Source organism: Osmia lignaria, chromosome 6, assembly GCF_051020975.1.
Source record: "Osmia lignaria lignaria isolate PbOS001 chromosome 6, iyOsmLign1, whole genome shotgun sequence".
In the NCBI taxonomy this organism is placed as follows: domain Eukaryota; kingdom Metazoa; phylum Arthropoda; class Insecta; order Hymenoptera; family Megachilidae; genus Osmia; species Osmia lignaria.
In genome coordinates this window covers 10,400,093-10,419,768 of record NC_135037.1, presented here as the reverse complement: position 1 = coordinate 10,419,768, position 19,676 = coordinate 10,400,093, and the positions used below count along the sequence as shown (strand labels likewise).

The 19,676-nt window shown below is 39.2% G+C and overlaps 4 protein-coding genes across 9 annotated transcripts; 1 reads left to right on the top strand and 3 right to left on the bottom strand.

The window, feature by feature from the left end:
- The first annotated feature begins 148 nt into the window (after nucleotides 1-148).
- LOC117607692 (coiled-coil domain-containing protein 149) lies at nucleotides 149-2,892 on the top strand. Of its 3 annotated transcripts, XR_004582212.2 has the most exons (10): nucleotides 149-765; nucleotides 850-1,019; nucleotides 1,090-1,327; nucleotides 1,405-1,571; nucleotides 1,647-1,719; nucleotides 1,817-1,901; nucleotides 1,980-2,124; nucleotides 2,229-2,320; nucleotides 2,380-2,665; nucleotides 2,756-2,892. XR_004582212.2 is itself a non-coding variant. In XM_034331673.2 (9 exons), the coding sequence occupies exons 1-9, from the start codon at nucleotides 694-696 to the stop codon at nucleotides 2,607-2,609; spliced, it is 1,269 nt and encodes a 422-aa protein (XP_034187564.1). In that variant the 5' UTR covers nucleotides 149-693; the 3' UTR covers nucleotides 2,610-2,708. The 3 variants fall into 3 exon arrangements, 2 of the variants coding, with proteins under 2 accessions (XP_034187564.1, XP_034187563.1); XM_034331673.2 differs by lacking the exon at nucleotides 2,756-2,892 and having other exon boundaries at nucleotides 1,983-2,124; nucleotides 2,380-2,708; XM_034331672.2 differs by lacking the exon at nucleotides 2,756-2,892 and having other exon boundaries at nucleotides 2,380-2,708.
- LOC117607694 (uncharacterized) lies at nucleotides 2,840-5,011 on the bottom strand. 3 transcript variants are annotated; one of them, XM_034331677.2, is made up of 8 exons: nucleotides 4,825-5,011; nucleotides 4,684-4,728; nucleotides 4,487-4,605; nucleotides 4,181-4,405; nucleotides 3,970-4,118; nucleotides 3,737-3,902; nucleotides 3,119-3,264; nucleotides 2,840-3,041 (listed from the first exon to the last, which is right to left on the bottom strand). In XM_034331677.2, the coding sequence occupies exons 1-8, from the start codon at nucleotides 4,850-4,852 to the stop codon at nucleotides 2,840-2,842; spliced, it is 1,080 nt and encodes a 359-aa protein (XP_034187568.1). In that variant the 5' UTR covers nucleotides 4,853-5,011. The 3 variants fall into 3 exon arrangements, with proteins under 3 accessions (XP_034187568.1, XP_034187569.1, XP_034187567.1); XM_034331678.2 differs by having other exon boundaries at nucleotides 3,986-4,122; nucleotides 4,684-5,011; XM_034331676.2 differs by having other exon boundaries at nucleotides 4,684-5,011.
- Nucleotides 5,012-6,655: 1,644 nt separating this feature from the next.
- Nucleotides 6,656-11,411, bottom strand: LOC117607716 (clotting factor B). Its single transcript, XM_034331744.2, has 8 exons — nucleotides 11,002-11,411; nucleotides 9,296-9,379; nucleotides 8,832-9,188; nucleotides 8,457-8,736; nucleotides 8,098-8,369; nucleotides 7,836-8,028; nucleotides 7,482-7,759; nucleotides 6,656-7,405 (listed from the first exon to the last, which is right to left on the bottom strand). Exons 1-8 carry the CDS (start codon nucleotides 11,021-11,023, stop codon nucleotides 7,110-7,112), a joined length of 1,782 nt encoding a protein of 593 aa, XP_034187635.1. The 5' UTR covers nucleotides 11,024-11,411; the 3' UTR covers nucleotides 6,656-7,109.
- A 325-nt stretch (nucleotides 11,412-11,736) lies between these two features.
- Nucleotides 11,737-19,393, bottom strand: LOC117607713 (Scaffold attachment factor B). Of its 2 annotated transcripts, none has more exons than XM_034331737.2 (15): nucleotides 19,011-19,393; nucleotides 18,586-18,673; nucleotides 18,355-18,503; nucleotides 17,991-18,242; nucleotides 17,866-17,890; nucleotides 16,539-16,695; nucleotides 15,248-15,288; nucleotides 14,896-15,164; nucleotides 14,635-14,797; nucleotides 14,300-14,553; nucleotides 13,708-14,210; nucleotides 13,446-13,619; nucleotides 13,169-13,341; nucleotides 12,918-13,074; nucleotides 11,737-12,853 (listed from the first exon to the last, which is right to left on the bottom strand). In XM_034331737.2, exons 1-15 carry the CDS (start codon nucleotides 19,131-19,133, stop codon nucleotides 12,688-12,690), a joined length of 2,694 nt encoding a protein of 897 aa, XP_034187628.1. In that variant the 5' UTR covers nucleotides 19,134-19,393; the 3' UTR covers nucleotides 11,737-12,687. The 2 variants fall into 2 exon arrangements, with proteins under 2 accessions (XP_034187628.1, XP_034187629.1); XM_034331738.2 differs by having other exon boundaries at nucleotides 13,169-13,305; nucleotides 19,011-19,392.
- Between the last annotated feature and the right edge of the window lie 283 nt (nucleotides 19,394-19,676).

Here is a 19,676-nt window from a genome sequence, read left to right as displayed (position 1 = left end):
TCTTCGGTTACTCAATCTAATTTCTCTTTTACTGAACTCTTATTGAATTACTTTCTGTGAAACAGATATGAATGACTACAGTGGTTATTTCCTGCACTAGCCGATTTTTGGTGAAGCTTCTTTTTTCTTTTCGAAACCATATTTTTACGAAAGGTAACTGCTTTTAAAATTTTGCTTTATTCCCAACATTATATCCAGAAGAACCGACCGTCGGTAAAGTAGGGACTGATGCCAAAATGGTAAAAAACTTTTTTCGAGTCGCCAAAAACCATTCTCACAGATGCTTCCTTTCGCAAAAAGGAACTTATTTTCAAAATTTGATCTAAATCAGAGTATGCCGGTTTTTAATTCACTTAACTTAACCTTCTGTCGGTATAATAAGTCGCTGAGATCTTGAAATTTTCATTTACCGGCAACTACTTATCGGCAAATGGTATAATACCTGCTGGCCACGTGTTATACCATGTTATACCAACTGGTGGCGACACCTTTCCCTTCGCTGGTTTAGACCGCCATTTTCCTTAGAGGGATGCCGAGGGTGCTCGCGGTACATCTATATATATACATATGTGAGTGCTGTATATAGTTTGACAACATTGACAGTGCTATTAGCCAAAGTAAAAGTACGCAAGTATTTACTTTTTCTATTTTTATTACTCTCAGAGGCTATATTTACATATTTTATATGTTATTATGACTGTTGAGATGAATGGAAAAAGTGAAAATGTTACATTAACACCTGATCGAAACGATTTTGTATCCAAAGTAAGTACACAGTAATGGTTATAATTATAGTAGTAAACAATGTTTCTCTTATCAGTATTTAAAAATTATTATTAAAATTTACAGGATACATTGAAGAAAGATTTACAAATAAAGTGTGATGAACTTACACATTTAAATAGAGAATTGATTCAGTGTAGATTGCAAAGAGACCAGTTCAAATTAATGGTAGAACAAATGCAAGAAAGATTTTTGTATTTAAAAAGGCAAATGAACGATACACGTGATTCAAAAGGGTAGGGAAATTATGAATATGCAAATAAACATGTTGTTATGAATTTATAAATAAGCTTAAATACTTTATAGATGTTACAATCTGGATGATCACTTTAAGATGTTAGATCTACTAACAGAGACAAGAGAACAAAATAAGTGTCTTAAACTGCAAGTAGAAACATTAAGGCAAAAGTTGGGTGATGCAGAGGCTGATGTTAAAGCGCTTCGTACAAATGGTAATCAAACTTGGATAGAAGATGTTCAATATGCATCAGCGATACATCAGAGAGAAGAAATGATAGAACAATTAGAAAGATTAAACATTAAGGTAGTGTTTTTATTGAATTCAGAAACTGAGAATAATAATTTGTTGAACTAATATCTAAAAAAATATCATTTTTATAGTGCTGTCAATTGCAGACTGATTTGCAAACAGTTCTAGATGAAAAACAAGAAATGCAAATGGAAAGGGACGCTTTTAAATGTAAGGCGCATCGTTTAAATCATGAACTATCGAGAGCATTAAGTGCATCGACGCCGGTAGATTTAGATGCTTTGATTAGTGAGAATAGGTGGGATGAAAAGTAAACAGTTGATAAATATTTATTTCAATCGAATCGTACGATATTAATGTGGTGATATTTCAGATATCTTCAAGACAGAATGCGGCAACTACTTGAGGAGAAGGAACTTGCAAGACAATCTCTTTCAAAATATAAAGTAATAATATACATATAATAATTATATGTCATTTTAGGCTTTTTGCGTAATTATCAATGTGTGGCCATACCCAGTGACAGAACAATGACATTTCCAGAGTATGCTGGATAGGGAACGAGTTAAAGAATCTGTGAATTGGGGTATAAATACTACCGTTGGCGCTATAATGACCTCTAAACAAGGTACTTTAATAGTTTCACAATAGCTGCACTTTGATCGTTATTATTCACGAATATAATATTAAAGGAAGTTATTCGTAGCAGAGCAGTGGTTGTATCAAGATTCTTGTCTGTCACCTCAAAAGTCTGCAACAGCAATTACCGACTTACGATGTTTGTGCAAAGCTCTGATAGAAGCTTTAAACGATAAAACTTTAGCTTTAGCGCACCAGAAAAAAGCAAACAAGTTTGTGAAATACGTTTTACATTTCTTCGTTACAATTTAAATATAAATATCAAGATTACAATCGTCAAAACACGATTAATTCTCTTCTGTATTATTAATTACAGAATATTAGCATTGAGAATATGTGAATTAGACAGCGTAACGCAGTCTCCAACAAGTACGTTATTGGATGGATATAAAAGCGTCGACGCGAAAGGTGAGCGAAGTGAAAGGTAATCATAGATGTAAGCATATTCGTAATTTGTTTTCTCTTAGGTGATCAAGATTTTACTACATCGAGGCAAATGTCCGATTGTAGCGTCGAAAATATCGTAGAATATAATGTTTCAACCAGTCATGACGACGCGAAAAACAGTACAGCTGCCAGTGAAAATCACATCACTCAACAGTTATATTCAATGCAGATGAATCTTCCAAAAAGTTTGGGAGTTCTCGTTCAAAAGGCAATGAATAATTTAAGGGAGAGCGAGAGAAAAAAAACCTAAGATTATTCGAATATAGAGATATTTGTGAATTAGAAAATTATTTGATCATTCGTAATGTAATTATTATATAATTATTATGTATAATATACATGGTTATTAATAGATTATATTACCGTTAATTAATACGGTATTCTATTTTATTGTAGAATGTTGTAACACTTTGAGGTTTGATAGTTCCAGCTGCTTTATAAATGAACGAAGTAAAAGCAAATTATTGTTCGCGAATGTACTTATGTTACATACAAAGTTGTATCTCCGTAATAAAGAGGTTGACAATAAAACGATCGTACGAGATGCCGCCGTTCTCGTAAATATTTCTTATGCAATACCCAATTTAGTTGATCCAGCCATGCATAGAATATAACGCTTTCCGGCGAGTTCTGTGTTGAAGTGGTTTGCTTTTTTCGATTGCCATCTTTATTGTTCGACTTTCTGAAAAGCATCAAGCAGTTTTTGCTTTTTCATTTTACATCAAACGATGACGTGAAATTAATTTGAAAAGATTTTACCGCGTCGTCATTGACGTTGCCGCTTTGACTTTGTCGAACTTGACACGTTTCCCTTTGATTTGTTCGCAATTAGATTTAGTGACAAACTTGTCGGAATACATTTGAGCTCGTTGATATTGCTGTTGTCTTTTGTAACGGATATGTGCCTTAATTGTATTGAGAAAAATTAGAAATGTCGTTGGCAGTGGCGGCTCGTAGCTAAAATTAGTGGGGGTTTTAAAAAACCAGCATTGTGGGAGGGACAATGCTCTTTCTACTGCGCAGCGTCGCGCGCAGCTTCCTATGTGCGCATGCGCGCGCAGCTTCCTATATGCGCATGCGCACACAGCCAAACGCCACGCCGCGACGCTGGAATTGTGAAGCGCACAGTTCAATACAAAGATTCTTGTATCTTTTTCATAAACTGGGGGATGACTGCTGACATTAAGCTTAAGAATTATATATTGTACTAGTATAAAGAAAGAATTAAAGAAAAAAGGACTCGTTATATTAAATGTTATCGATAATATCAAGTAGAAATAGGGGGTGCTGCAGTTCCACAGTGCCTATATACGCGAGCCGCCACTAGTCATTGGTTTGTTTTGTGAAGAAATGTCAAATGAACCAATTAATGCATACTTCCCGAATGGCCATTTCTCTTTTCGTATTCTCCAGAGTTATAAATGCATTGTGCCTTTCTTTTTCCAGCTGTTTAAGTATTTTCCGATGTTCAATAGATTTACTTCTTTTCCAAGCTTCGAAAGTAATCAACTTTTTCCTCGTTTTTCGTTGTCGTTCAAGCACTCTAATTGTAAGATGATTTTGTTCTCTGAGTAACTACAGTATTAATTAACGAACAAATAAATTATTACTCGACGAGATAGTAACCCAACGTTACGATCGCGTGTACAAGCAACATCGAGGACGTTGTTCCTGGTATTTTTTGACCTCTTGATTCGTTGTTTCCCGCTATTCCGAATTCCAATAACTTTATTGTTAACGCCAACACTGGGACAGTCAACTATCTAATACGAATTATCTCAGATATATTAGATACATATCTAGATGACGATGATACCGTACCTTGGTAGGTTCGATTGAAAACAATTGAACTTCGTCGAGGTGTGAATTGTTGCTGTCGGGTACGTTGTTCCTTAGAAAAAGACATTCTACATTTTGAGGAAGGTTCAAATTGTTCTGTAATACGTTTTCCACGTTTGTTCTCGTGCGTTGAATTTCATGAGAAGATTGGTTGATTCGGTGTTTAGATTGTCGTGATTTATGATAAGCCGCCGTTGATGATATATTCTGAAAACAAGTACAAAGGATCAAAGTAAAATTGTAACATTCGCAAAAGAATTTGATTCTCTTGTGTCTATTATTAGAAACCTGTTCACTAGTTATTCGTGGCTTCGTACGGTTTTGGTCGCACTTCGTGCTCCTTGATTTAAACGATCTCTTGAAATACCACTTTTCGTAAATCATTTGATGAAACTTGATCGTGTCCTCTGTATTCAAATATGTTCATGTGTAAGTTTTGAAAATAAATTCACTAAGAAAACTAAGATATCGATCATAGTATTCACCATTATTTTCTGGTACTACGTTGATCGTTTGTCTGACAAGATTTTCTAAATTTTGAACCGAAACGCATTTAGTCATCATTTTGAACCATTGATCGTTCGATTGGTTGAGAAGGAGCCAAGTGAAAAATATTAATCAAGTACTTTTGAAGATGGATAATTCGTTTAGCATTTGAAGGAAACTATACGTCTTGTGTGATGAACGAGTTTACTCAAAGCAGGTGTATTGGCGGAGTTTTGCGAAAATTTAAAGGCACATTGTAACAGCAAATTGTGCCATTTTAGATAGATAGGCTATAAAATCGATTCAGTAACTACAGATCCAACAAGACCAGACATGCCTTTGTTTTCAAGGGGTTTTGAATTTGCCCCTTGAGAATGAGCGCCACCTGCTGTATACTAGTACAAAAATGTAAAATACTTCGCACTGCAACATTCTAACCCACGTTGATGGTAACAGGAGATTATTTCGATATCAAAGCCTATATCCCATTACTTAGTAATAAGTTTTTATGTATCCCTTAATAATGTATCTTCTTAGTTTATTGAATAAACTCATTAGGAGCATGAACGTGTTGATTCTATTACATCTATGTGCCCCGCGTATTATTTTATCCTTTTATTTATTATTTTACCCCTATTTTCGGGCCTCGCGTGGACCACCCTCCCAAGTCATTTATTATTTTATCCCTCTTCATGGGCCTCGGCTCAACCTTCCCAGTTATTTATTATTTCTTTGTCTTTAAGGGCCTCACGAGGCCCAACCCTTTATCACTGCATCCCTTACATGTCAGCATCCTTAACATCCCTGTATCCCTTATATCACTACATTCACTATATTCCTGCATCTCGTATATTCCTGTATTCCTCATACCTCGGCCTCCCTTATATTTTTGCATCCCTTACGTCTCTGTACCCTTTATATCTCTGTATTCCTTACACTCCTGAATTCTCCCTGCATCTCTTGTATCCTTTCAACCCTTATAATAAATATATTATAACTAACATACTTATGGACACTGGTTCGAGTAAAGGTAAGTAAAGGTAAGTAAAGGTAAGTAAAGGTAAGCGAAAAATAATTTAAAATTTAAATTCTTGCAAAATTTAGTTCCTTTTTTTGCCACCAGAGGGCGCTGATTCGAGGTTGAAAATTTAGTTCGCATTTTTGCCGCCAGAGGGCCAAAATCTCTGCAAGGTTTAGTTCCTTTTTTCAAAACCAGATGGCGCTGGCTCGACATCGAAAATTTAGTTCACATTTTTGCCGCTAGAGGGCCAAAATCTCTGCGAGGTTTAGTTCCTTTTTTCAAAACCAGATGGCGCTGACTCGACATCGAAAATTTAGTTCACATTTTTGCCGCTAGAGGGCCAAAATTGGTGCGTGGTTTAGTTCCTTTTTTCAAAACCAGATGGCGCTGACTCGACATCGAAAATTTAGTTCGCATTTTTGCCGCTAGAGGGCCAAAATTTATGTATGATTTAGTTCCTTTTTTTACCGCCAGAGGGCGCTATGATGGGATGCTTATAGAAGGGATGCAAGGATGTAAAAGGATGTAAAAGGATGTAAAAGGATGTAAAAGGAGGCAAGGATGTAAAAAGATGTAAAAGGATGTAAAAGGATGCAAGGATGTAAAATGATGCAAGGATGTAAAAGGAGGCAAGGATGTAAAAGGATGCAAGGATGTAAAAGGATGGAAGGATGTAAAAGGATAGAAGGATGTAAAAGGATGCAGTTATGTAAAGAATGCAGAGATGTAAGGGATGCAGGAATGAAAGGGAAGCAGAGACGTAAAGGATTTTTTTTTAACGTGGGGAAACCTTGCATAAGACCCCCCACCGACCCCTGGAGGAGGGCAGCGAGGTAGTGACAGATTCCTATTGACTAAAACCCCACGGCGACCGACACTGGCATTAATCAAGTGGTCATCATTAAACAAACGCCTTAAAGTTAATGCAAATAATCTTTATTTGAATTTTTAACAAAAATTTGATGCTCGATCAATACTGTGGTACTATCGTTGTAAGAGTACACATATAACATTTTTCTGTCTTGTTTTCGAGCATGCGTACAACGTCTCAGCGTCACTCACAGACATGTTTCCGCGTTATTAAAAGGAAGGATTGTACACGCGTGCATACATACATATATACATACATACATAAATATACAGTGTTTATCATATATGCGAAACAAAGAAATTATCTATCATTTGGAATCAAGATGAAATAGGGAGGTATCGCTTATCTAGCGATAACGCGGGTCCCACGCTTATTGATATAGTACGTAACATCCTGTACATACAATCGTAATGCTAAAGATAAATAATAATTGTTGGCACACGTATATACAGCCGATACAGCAGGTGCGGCCGACATCATTTTCGAGCCGATATTTTTCGAGCAAGAAGCTGGATCGATAGACTAGTTAAGTATTAATTCAGATTATTCTTGATCCAATCGATATATTCGGTGACACGTGTGTATACTCCTGGATATCCTGGTTCGCCGCATTTGTTGCCGAACGAAACGATACCGATTTGAATCCATCGGCCGTCCGCCCTGAGCATCAATGGTCCACCGGAATCACCCTGACACGCGTCTTTCCCACCTTGGCTATAACCGGCACACAAAAAGTTGCTCGTGATAGGTTGAAAATAAGCCGCGTTGCAGTCTTCGTTCCTCCAGACCGGAAGTACCGCTTGTCGCTGTACCGTACTCTCTTTGCCACCTATCGAAACACACGAATCGTCTTGAAATATTGTATTCGATGGGGCGTCGATCGCGTTTGCTACAAGGATACGTACCATAGTAAGTGGTACCCCATCCGACTACGGTGGGTCTGGCGCCAGCGAATCGTTCGCTTCGATAACGCGATTGTGGCAGACAAATCGGTATTACGTAAGGAGATTTTCTAACCGGCCTGGTCAGCTCGAGAACCGCGATATCGTTGTAAAATCCAACCCGTGAGAATTTCGGATGAGCGTGAATTTGCTTGACCGTATAGGTTTCCGGGGCAGACGGTTCATCGTCCCTTTCGAGATCTATATCCCCGAGTCGCACGGTGAACTGTCTCGCGGCAAATCTGTGGAAAACATTGAAAATCATTTGATTCGTTATCGACGGTAGACAGATTGAAAGAAGATAGTTGGGCAACTTACGGCCGTTGACGGTGATCGCGCGTACAATGAGCAGCGGTGAGAATGTATCTCGATCCGATCAAAGAACCACCGCACCAGAATTCGGTGCGTTTCGAGCCGTGTAGGAATATCGCTGCCATCCAAGGCCAACGTCCTGGTAGAGCTTCCTCACCGCCGACTACTCGATATTTACCCGAGTTTCTTACCCCGCACTCTAAACAGTAGTTTAATAATTTTCTAATTTGCGTTTATCGTTTGTTGTATACCACCACATCATTCTTACCTTCGTCGTCTTGAATAAAATTGTTGTCGATAGTGGCGGTGATCGGTGGTTCAACGAAACTGTTCGATTCGTTGAAGGACGGATCAACGGACGGCAGAGAAACGAATTCCGTCGCTACGCCGGAAGGGTTGATCGTCGTGGAAGGTACGACAACGGGAAACAGTGGAATCGGTCTTGGTGTCTGCGGTTTCGTTGGGCGTATCGGTGGTCGTGGAGAATGCACAGCCGTGCCTGGCGCGATTCCCGGTGTTGGAAGTACGCTAATTATCGAGCTGAAAATTCCACGCATACATATATCAGTGATCCCTTTTTTGTATTTTCAATTGCGATGTAGAGTTCAATGGAGGTAATCGCGTTACCTCGGTCCATCGTTGTTCGGTTTATCGTTCAACGGGCAACAAACACCAGGTACGAATAAGCTTTTGAAGCAGAGGGATTGCCTGAGTTTAGTCAGATCTAGCAAAAGCTGAGGGCAATTACTCAGATCCTGACACTTTCCAGGAGTACCGTCCGCCGTGGTGCAACCGGACGGTTCCTTTTCCCTGTCGGAGATCTCGACCGAAGGTGTGACCGGTGTTGCTCGCAAAGGCAGCGTTACTCCGCGAACCAACGGTGCGATGCTGTCGGTTACGTTGCGACCTGAAAATATCCGCGGTTAAGACGGAAAAGGAGGAGCAAGTCGAATCCTTAGAAAAAGAAAATCCTGATTCTTGTTGAAATTCGTTCGTTTATACCTAGAATGTTTTTCGAGATGGTATACAAGGCTGATGGCAGTTCTTTCGGTGGGTAATTGGAGTTCTCGACACCTCTGGTCATATTGACGATATAACTGCCGACGGTGTTCAAAGCACCCAATGTCTCGCTGATCGCGATCAACGGATCCGCCGATGCTTCCGATTGCTCCACTTTCGCTAACCTTACGTAAGGCCGCGTTTGCGTGTCCCTCCGAAAAATTCCTGTGACCAATCTTCGCGACGCGTCGTTGTCCCACGCTTCCGCGTCGCTCCATCCCCGCCGCACCGGTGACAGCGCCTGTACCGCTTGGTAGCTTCCATATCTGTTCGATGGTATCGCGTCGTAGGTGTCGCGTACTGTTCGTTAAATACGCGCGTATAAGTGAACGTGTACGTGTGTCGCGAATAAAAATCGACACGATTTACGTATTTCTCTTTTAGTGGCGTTGTAACGTTTTGCTTACCGGTATAATATCGATGATAACGTGCGGCTTCCTCGGTGTAAGACCAGCTACTTGTTAGCAAAGTGCTCCATATCGTGCACAATTCTGTAAGAATCGAAACGACAAGGCATATTATAACAACGCGCGTTATGAATTATAATTACCAATCTATATTGGCTAAGCGTCGTTGCTCAAGTTTAATTTACCGCGTGTACGCGGTGCTGGACACTAATGGAGCGAGCCTCAGCGCGCAAGCGCGTAACGCTTAAATTTCCTGAACAGGACCGGTCCTGGGCTTAGGCAGACTAGGCGGCCGCTTAGTGCCCCCATAAGACGACTTTGCGTCTAAGAATATTTACTTGAATATTAATCGAATATTAATAGGTGTTCTCGATAGCGGTCGCCCAACATGCAGTTTGAATATATAGAAGTTCCGAATTGTGGTATGATGGGTGTCTAGGTTAAGCCTCAGCTAAACGCATAGAATTGAATGTTAATTTTATAAATTTTATTTGAGGTACTTTTTTTTATGTCACTGAATCGTGCCAAGACGAGACAAATGTTTCGCGATGAACGCAAACTTTCGAATCTTCCATCGAAACATTGGATGACGAGGGTCGATGGACCGTCTCGTCGCGAACTCGAAAGTTTTCGAATCGCGCCGTTCAATCCGTTACGCTCGGCAAACGCAACCTCGCCGCATGCTCGCACTCTTCTCCTACCGACCTATTAACACGATTTCCCGCCTTTGATTCGCGAACCTAAGCAAAATCGATAGAAAAATTATCCCGTACGAGTACGTTAATTCGATTTTTCGCGTGAAATCGAATTAGAGGCGGTAGAAATAGCGGAGGCGCTTATCATCAGAGAATCTACCAAGAATCTAGAACTTGGCTATTCGCGAATATTTGTCCTTGCGTAGTGTTTCGCGGGAAGCTGAGTAACGGGGGAAAAAGAAAGAGAGGAACGCGTGGTTTATGGAAGGAGTGTTTTTTCGGAGAACGACCCGACGCACACGGACTTCATCGATGGTGAAAGTTGCTCGACGAGAAAGCGCGCCTTTCTTCCGTTCACTGATTCATTGCCGATACGTACCGACTATGGCTTACACGAACGCTCCGCCAAAAAAGAGAGCATCGAGTATCATCCGTTTGGCTAGCGACGATCCAAAAGATGGCAAACGCTCAAGAGTAGGAATGCGCGGCAACAACGTTTCGTTTCTTATAATAAATTACTGTGCGCATGATTTTGCTTATTTTTTTTACTTCGCGAAAACCTGGATCAATCAATTGCGTTTACTTTCGTCGACTTTTTCCATGCGAAAGTACAGCCGCGCGATGTACTCGCGCTTTTCTTTTTTCTTCGACATCTTTCGCGTACGTTATCTAGACCACGATGTACGGGTTACATGCAATTTTGACCCGCACCATGCGGGCTAGTCGATGTACTTTCATTTTCGAAAACGAGGAGAATCAACGCGTTTTGTTGCTTTGAAAATAAAACTGCTTCGAATTCGAATACGGCTACTTTGAAATGATCGATTCGATTCGATTCGATTCGATAAGTTTGATAAGCGATACGAATAGAACGTTTCGCGCGTAAAGTGCGCGATTTTGAAAAGGTCGCTGTTCGCAAAGTGGTAGGTAATACGGCAGCGGAAATCCACGATTTTCCTCGATGTTGCGCGCAACTTGATTCGCGGGAAGAATCGAAACGAGATCACTTACTGAGAACGGTGGACGACCACATCCTGACGAGGCAACGATTCAATAGATTCTTTTCACCGACATTCCAAGTGTTTCTATCGTCACCGCCAGCTGACAGTACACCTAACACGAGGGCACACGAGGACGCACGATATACGCGACACACGCGACGTTAAACTATTTCAAGAAAATTGTTGTCTTCGCGATACTACCGGCGAATTGTTCATCGTCTATTGAGTCGTGACAGGGAGAGAGAAAGAGAGAGTGTGTAGGCTAAGTAGGGGAACGGAATCGGTCAGAGAGATCGAAAGGAGGGAGACGAAGAAAGATCGGTAAAAGGAGGGAGGAGTTTGATGAAAAATATTCAACCGGAGGAAGAAAACCGTCGAAATCGTGCAAGATTCGTGATTGCACGGGGCAAACCCCGGTCACGATGACTGTCCGTGAAAAGACCTCGACACACTTTGTTCTCACCGGAATCCTTCCCTCACTCTCGCCGTTCTTTCGCTCTTTTCTCCTTTCTTCCTTTATACCAGCCGCCGCGCCGCGACGCCCTGTCCCTAACACCGTTCAACCGAGGGAAAGTGTTCCCTACCATCCGTTTCTTTCACATCTCAACTGTATTTATTCGTCATTGTCACGCAATCACGCAAGATCCTCTTCCACTTTCCTCTCCTCAACTCTCCTATTCGATTTCTTACGATATTCGCCGATATTTCGAGAGATAATCTTAGACAAATGTCAACTTTAATATGTCGTAAATTTATTTATGCTGTATAGTGGTTGCTACACTGAAACATATTACGTGTTGTTCACGTATCGAACCTAAATCTTAACGTCGTTAGATGTACAATTCTTAATGGAATTCAATATACAAATTCAGTCATATCCTTATAGAATATGTACGTGTTTCTACAAAGAATCGGCTAAAGATATATCGTGTAACTGCGTGTTTCTGATTCTATGTGATGCCTTCCCTCCTATAAGAATGTATGTCCAACGGTGTAAACGATCGCGCGTTATCATCGTTCGAAATCAGTTGCAGCAATCGATCGGATCTATAATTATGTGATAAAGTCAATAAAATGTTTTATCCCTCTTCGAGCATTTCTTTTTAGATCTTACCAAGCATCAAAAAATCATATCTATTAACAAATGTACAAAAATCCATCAAAATCTTAGTTCGATGCTGCAAATTACTACAATATAATCTTGTATGCGTTTTGTCTGTCTCGCTAAACGTATACGCGCAAAATTAATATGTCACGGTGGGTGTTGTTATACTACGATACAACAGTGAGAAAAGATAAGAAAGAAGAAAAATGATAGTTACGTTGAATTCGTGTAAACCTGAAAATTAAATGTCTCTAACGAAGCATTCATTTGAATTGCTACCAATGCCAAAAATGAGATTTACACGTTTGATAAATACGAAGAAGACGGAAAGAAACTTCTAAGATGCATGTGCACGTCTCGTTCTTGTAAACAACGTATATGCATAATTGTTTGTAATCGATGCTATTCCGTATGCAAATATTTGATTTTAATAAAAAGTGTAAATGATGATTCAGCGCGCGCATGTATGTGTGGCGGATGCGTGTGTTTTGTGACTGTGTGTATATACACATACATGCGCGTCTAAAAAAACGCGTTGGTATTAAATTTATAGTTATTCGTTGCAGTGACACGAATCGGTGAGAGTTAAAATCAATATTTTCTCATGCTTTGCATCGACGATTTATACGGGTCGAAACGATCGTAGGATGGCGTTGTGCCGGGTGCCGTTAATCCCATAGATTGCATGGGACCGCTTTGATAGGTCGGTGGTACTGGATGTCGCAATGTATTTCCCATGCTGCCTGAATTGCTCCATCTGAAATCGACATTTTATTTTCTTACTTACCGTGTCGAGCAAACATATAGAACTAATTACATACCTGTTTACGTTTTCGGAGGACCTGGAACTCCAGCTAGATGGTTCGTTACGAGGATCTCGAGTTCCGCTACTCGTAACCGAATTAAATGATTTTGTAGACGGAGGACCGGAATGCCAGCTACTAGTCGTTCTATTACTTTCCACGTAACGACTCTCGCCTACGCGTTGAAAAGGATTATTTTCAATTATAGAATTTTTCTTTAACCAGCTACAGTTTTCAATTGATTAAGACACGAATATCATTCTACTAACGTGGTGTACTGGAGCTTGTAGGCTTGAAGCTGTCGCTATATCGTGTATGACTATCCCTCGAACTTCTATGGGTTTCCGCGTCGGAACGTCGAACATCGCGTTCGCGAGTATACGTGGTTGTACTTGGACGTTCGTACCTGCGAAAACGCGGTTGCGGTGAAGGTTGTTTCTGTCTATTCGCATGAAAGTTTGACAAAATTGATCTTAATGAAAGTATAATGGTGAGTAAACTAGCGATCGGATTAAAACGATTTATACGATTTATTCTCTGATTTACCTTCCTTTAACTTGTCGGGGATCTATAGACGATGTTGATGTACTAAGCGTATCTCGACGTACGATCACTTCTCTTCCACGGGATACATCAGAGAAACTTTCTGGACGACTACTACGAGAAGTAAAATCGCTGCTGCGTTTAAATTCCTTCTTTAATCCAAGATCCTGAGCAGATCTGCAAAATATTACATCGTGTATGGAAGCGCGCGCGTTTTTTCCATTTAATTCGTATACAAAATAAATCATTGAAACGCGTTCCTTACCTACTGGATTCGTAGCGAGCAGGCGGCGATGTGTCTAATCGTCTATCCGAAACGCGATCCAAAATCTCGCTACGGCGATCGCTCACTCGTTCCGGAGTATGTCTTCGGCTATGATCCGTGGCCATACGCTTTCTGTCCGGCTCCACGTACATGTCCCTCGGGTCCCTTCTGTCGCTGGATGATCGTTTTATGGACGGCGGCGGTGGAGCCCGTCTGCTCTCCTCCAATCGCATCTGCTGCCTTTTCAATTCCAATCTTTCCCGTTCTAATTTTTCTCGCTCGAGTTTCTGACGTTCGCGTTCCAATCGAAGCAATTCAGCCTTCTCCTGTTCGATTCTTTCCCTTTCTCTTCGTAATTTCTCTCGTTCTCTTTCCAGACGAGCAGCTTCTTCTCTTTGTCTTCGTTCGACCTCTCTCTGTCGTTCCATATCCTCTCTTCTTCGTCGCTCTTCCTCGCGAAGCATTCGTTCCCTTTCGCGTAGCCTCTGCCTTTCTCGTTCCTCCTAAAAGAGTACAGAGGAGAAATTCGCGCGTTTCGCTCGCGAATATAAGTAGATCGGAAAATATACAGTTTTACGACAATGCCACGTACTCTGATCTTGGCGAATGTCAGTACATCGTCGCGTCTACGTCGTTCGCGGCTACGCGATCGCGTATGCGATCGGTGATGATCCCAAGATCGAATCCTCTTCTCGTCGCGTCTTCCTCTCTCGCTCTCCGGTTTTTTGCTGGTCGATTTGGTCGATCGAGAATCGGCATCCTTCGAAATGGTATCCTCTTTCTTGTCCTGGATTTCTGATTTCTTGCTTTCAGCAATTTCGTTACTTTTCTCCTCCGATTTTTTCGCTGTCGCGAACACGAATATATCGTTACAAAAGTTTCATTTACAACATCTCATAAGAGATCAATTATTCGTTAATCACTCACTTGCTTCCGATCCTTTATCTTCCGCTTCTTTCTTCGTTTCTTTATCCTTGCGATCGTTAACCTCGTGACTATCCTTCGATTTGTCTTTCTCTTCCTTCTTCTCTGATTTTCCATTCGTCGTGTCTCGTTTACGCATGTGACTCTGCTGAGTGTCACCCTTTGCCTTTGAACGTAAAAAAAAAAAAAAACACGTTGTACTTAAACGCGCGTCCATAAAGAACCTCGAATGTGCAGATAATTCGTTCGGTTCGTCGCATCTACCTTTTCTACAGATATCACGCGTCCGTGGAGCTCGGTTCGATGCAAATGTTGTATACATTTCGCGGCATCCTCGCTCGTCGACATGGTGACGTAGCCGTAACATCTTGCCCCGGGTGTTCTTGCATTTGTAACCACTTTAGCCCCGATTACTTTTCCGTACTTGGAAAATATCTGTTTCAAATCCGTAGCGCGAGTACTCGATGATAATCCGGAGACCCATAAATTTCTGCTACTTGCATTAACAGGACTGACCTGTGACGCCTTTTTGTCTACAAGATAAATATAAAAATAGAAATAAAATTAAGCTTATTATGTATGGTTTGTTTGTAAGAAGAAAAAATAAAAGATATACCTTTATCGTCTCTCTTCTGACTTTTGTTACCAGACTCCGCACTGAAAATAATTATTGATATTATTACAGCAAACGATCGTTAAGATAATTCTTATTAAATATGCAAGATAATATTACAAAAACAATGTCTTTTCTTTCGAGGCTTAATAAGTACCTCTGTAACTATGTTAAGTATATAAATTTGGCTAGCAACTTTTTCTTTTATCTGTAACATCATGAATATTGTCGTTTTTCATCATCACCATCGTAGTCATCATCATCATCATCATCATCATTGTCGTCGTCATCGTCGTAGTCGTAATCATCACCATCGTCGTCATCATCATCATCATCACCACCATCATCATAAGTATTGTCATTTTCAATAACGATAACAACAATAATAATAACAACAGTAGCGACAATCGTAATAATCAAGACACGATCTGGTATTCGCTTTGATGTACGCTTGTACATCGTTCTTACGACGATGTATTTACAAGTTTACTTTTAATTTACTATTACATATTATCAAATATTATATTTTTTATATATATATATATTTCGGTGTGGTCCGCATCAAGTTTTTCATCGTTCGTGTGTAACGAAAATGATGTCCGTGTGGACATTTTTTTATTGCGTGATCCATTTTACACGTACAAGTTATCCAGAGAAAGAGAGGATCTCCTTCGTGGTTCTTCCGAGAGGGTACTCCTTGTCAAGTTGTAACAAGTATCGATTGTTACGCGATATTATTAACTGGTAGTTTTCTTCGATGAATATGATTGCTTGATGTCGCGTTACGGCCCAAAGGCGATCTGCCGATTTTGGATAATTTATCTCGAAATACTAATAATCTTGCTATCATGCTTGATGAAACTGCTGTTTGTTTTATAAACGAATATCTTCGTCTCACAGTGAGAAGGGCAGCATATGAAACTCTGATCGGTAATCGTGGAGAGCGTGTAAACACCATTGGAAAAATATTCGTTTACAAATAAGAGAGTTTTCGTAGATGGACTCGGTTTAAGTTTGCTAGCCAATTTCTCGATTTCTTAACATACTTTCCAGAGTTATGAATTACAGCCTAAAACATACGAGCGAAAAAGAACTTCGTATGCGATTGAAAAAAAGGGAATAAAGTAATCTTGCGTGTGACTTGGACGAATAATTTCAGCTTGGGAATCTCCATCGTTCGACAGTATGTTATCCTGATGGTATTGTATGCGGCGGATACAGCATCGCTAGCATAGAGTTGTGTGACATTTCGTTGTCGTACCACTGTGAACCTTTTTAGCAATGAGAGACCAACCTCTTGCTTCCGTCTCCACCACCGTCCTGCTTGTTCTTCGTCCCGACGTTTGCACCTGATGTCGACCCTTCCTTGTTGTTGGCACCGGCTTCTCCTCTACTGCTCCCTTTAGTGTCTCCCTTCTTGTTCTCTTCCACTTTCTTCTTATCTCCTCCATCTGCAGAGACAATCAAGGTAGCATAGTCACTTTCTGCGAAGCCAGATTTCTTCTCCCTCCCTAACGCTCCCGCTTAGTGGCCTGTATTTCCTGCATGGAACTTTTTCCGAGCCACTAACAGATTGCGCAGTGAATTATGATGAAGATCACATGATCACAATATCACAAAATCGCTCTTCAATGGTATAATCCATAGCGACTCTACTTTGTCTTTTTTTTTTTTTTTTTTTTTTCTTTCTTTTTGTTTCTTTAGAACGATTTAGAATTAGTACCATTTACACGTAACTATGGAATCGAAAGCCTAAATGAAAAGAAAAATTATAGGAAATATAGAGAATAGTAAAAGTGGAAGATGAATAGGAGGATAAGATAAAGTGATAAAAGAAAAAAATAAAAGAAGGAGAGACGCGGAGAAGAAAAAGAACGAGAAAGGATCTACACGTACAATAATATCATGCCAATAATTACGGAACTTTCGTAACAAAGTGACCGCGCATGAAAAATTTGTTTCAAAAAATAGGCTATTTAAAGCCTATTTAAAGTCCGTAGTTCGAAGGCATTGACTTCTCCGATGTGATAAACAATGTTGCATCATTAACTGTATATGAGGAAGATTTTTGGCTTGACATACACTTGAGTCTTCTTCTGTCCATATAATTTGAAGGTAGAATAATCCAACGATGCTCTATGCGGTTAGGTAGAATTAAATGTAAGTTTATATCAAACTCTAGTATTAACTAAACTTATAGACTAGCACTTATGGGATAAACTTTGTATAAAATTTGGATGACATAAACAGTATAAAAACACGTCGACGAATATACGTTTCGTTCGGATTGAAACCTCATCAATCCCCATCACGTAATACTCAGCAGTTAAATCATTTTATGCCATATTCATGTATCCTGCATGTATTTTTGTTCACAAATATAAAACTTGAAGAACCGTCATGAGTTGAAGCGCAACGTGCAATTTTGTAGAGAGATCCAGCACGGTCGACGGTCTGGATAGACGATGTGTTTTACACGCAGATAAACAAGTCCCTTGGTCTTGATGCCGCACACTTAAGTAACTCGCTCGTGACCGAAGATAAATGTACTCCTACGTTTATTCCTTGAAACCTTACATCTAAATAGAGTATTATAAAATTTAACATGCTCAAAAACTTACCCTTGTGCCTATCGTGTGATTCTGTCTGTAACATAAAAAATAAATACACATATGTACATAATTAGTGTTATTTTTATTCTTCGTTTTTATAACTATTCAAATTATTATTTAATTAATTTTCTTACCTCCTCAGCGAGGAGATTTTCTTCATCTTCCCCAATAGTTAGGTTGATGGAATCTTCGTTGTCGATACCATTAGCCTCGACGGTCGAAACTGAATTAGTTGGGATTTGATTTACCGCATTACTTGCTTCAGATTCTACTTTCTTTTCAACGACCTGGATAGTTTCGGTCAACGACTTGTTTAAATGATTTTTAAGTTCTTGTTTGTCTTCTATTTCTTTCTTAACGGCATTTTGAACTTCGCTTTGAGGTTCCTAAAATGATCTTTCTTTTACTTTACAATACAAGAGCTACAATATCCTTGTAGTTACATGCTATCAAAATTGTATTTATTCTTCTTAAAACAAATATACAGTTTCTTCTTACCTCTGTCTTCAATGCCATTGTATCCTCTTCGATATTAGGCTTTGTCTCTATCTTAATTTTTGTTTCATTAGTTTCACGTACTTCCACGGGTTCTTCTTTTATGCTTTCTGATACTTCAGTAGATTCTTCTTGATTTGTTGTACCAGTTACTAACAATGGAAAGAAATATAATTAAAATTGAACATTGAAAATTGATTATTTTTAATCAAGATAACATTTAGAATGATTTACCACTATTTTTCCTTGGGACAATTTTACATATTCCACCACATGGTACTATCAGATATTCATCAGGATCTTGTCCTTCATCAGTTATAGCCTTAACAAATAATAATAATAATAATAAGATTATTATGATAGTTATAAAAAATAAAAATTGATAAAAATTTGGAGTAAAATTTTTATATTAAAAATTATATTTTCACTATTCGTATATGAAAATAAATGATAAAGGTCTTTTAAAACCTAGAATTTTTAAGGTAAAAATGCTATCCTAAAAGTTGTATGAACAATTAATTTTTATCGCGACAAACATCAGGTATGTTTGCAACGAACCACTAACGGAATCAATGGGGTTAAAATGGCGACAAAACAACGAGAAGAAGTATCAGTAAAAATACGCAGAAGAAACAATTTGAAGGAGTAAGATGATTTACTTTGGAGAGACGTTCGAGAAGTGCTGCTTTATTGCCAGTTTTGTCCAATCCGCGACGTTCGAGCTCTGTTTTTAAGTCTATAACTCGTAGTTCGGTTAACTTTTTTCCTTCGATATCAGCCATTATTCTTGTAGAAAAAGTGTCCCACACAAGGCACGCTGATACTTCAAAATGTAGTTTTCTGCACGTAGGAAATTACGAACAAATCTTCATGCATACACTGAATATAAAATAACAGAATCCCGATATACAAATTAGACAGTTGAAAGATATTTTGCAATTACTGAACGAAAGTCAGGACAACACACTTCGAAACGAATAATCCATCGTAGTCGCCATTCGACGGAAATGACCGGAAGTAATTCCCGCACCAAGCGAGTAGAATAGCCAATCGCAAATATCAGGGATGCTGTTCCATTGGAAAATTACCAGCTATACTTTTGTTATTTTATAAATTTCCTAAATCAAAAACCAAATGAAATTTCAAAAAATGAAGATAAAAATGTGAAACACAAAATTTTCTTACTATATGCATCAGTAGTAGGTATTAAAATGAATACCGATCATTGTTTCCAGATATAGCCAGATATTCCTTCAATCATACTTCAATTATAAAATATTTTTTACTATACATAAAAAAATATCACATAATAAATATTACAAATA

Excerpts from the sequence above, each read along its gene's own strand:
- LOC117607692 (XM_034331672.2), top strand. The coding sequence starts at position 694 with ATGACTGTTGAGATGAATGGAAAAAGTGAAAATGTTACATTAACACCT. Across the intron at positions 1,720-1,816 it reads AATCTCTTTCAAAATATAAA|AGTATGCTGGATAGGGAACG; the intron begins GTAATAATATAC and ends TGACATTTCCAG. Across the intron at positions 1,902-1,979 it reads TATAATGACCTCTAAACAAG|CAGAGCAGTGGTTGTATCAA; the intron begins GTACTTTAATAG and ends AGTTATTCGTAG.
- LOC117607694 (XM_034331676.2), bottom strand. The coding sequence starts at position 4,762 with ATGATGACTAAATGCGTTTCGGTTCAAAATTTAGAAAATCTTGTCAGA. Across the intron at positions 3,903-3,969 it reads TTGGGTTACTATCTCGTCGA|AGTGCTTGAACGACAACGAA; the intron begins GTAATAATTTAT and ends TCTTACAATTAG. Across the intron at positions 3,042-3,118 it reads GCAACGTCAATGACGACGCG|AAAGTCGAACAATAAAGATG; the intron begins GTAAAATCTTTT and ends GATGCTTTTCAG.
- LOC117607716 (XM_034331744.2), bottom strand. The coding sequence starts at position 11,023 with ATGTGGTCGTCCACCGTTCTCA. Across the intron at positions 9,380-11,001 it reads GTGGTCGTCCACCGTTCTCA|AATTGTGCACGATATGGAGC; the intron begins GTAAGTGATCTC and ends CGATTCTTACAG. Across the intron at positions 8,370-8,456 it reads CCGAACAACGATGGACCGAG|CTCGATAATTAGCGTACTTC; the intron begins GTAACGCGATTA and ends TGGAATTTTCAG.
- LOC117607713 (XM_034331737.2), bottom strand. The coding sequence starts at position 19,133 with ATGGCTGATATCGAAGGAAAAAAGTTAACCGAACTACGAGTTATAGAC. Across the intron at positions 15,289-16,538 it reads GGTGGAGACGGAAGCAAGAG|TGCGGAGTCTGGTAACAAAA; the intron begins GTTGGTCTCTCA and ends AATTATTTTCAG. Across the intron at positions 13,075-13,168 it reads TACAAGCTCCAGTACACCAC|GCGAGAGTCGTTACGTGGAA; the intron begins GTTAGTAGAATG and ends TTCAACGCGTAG.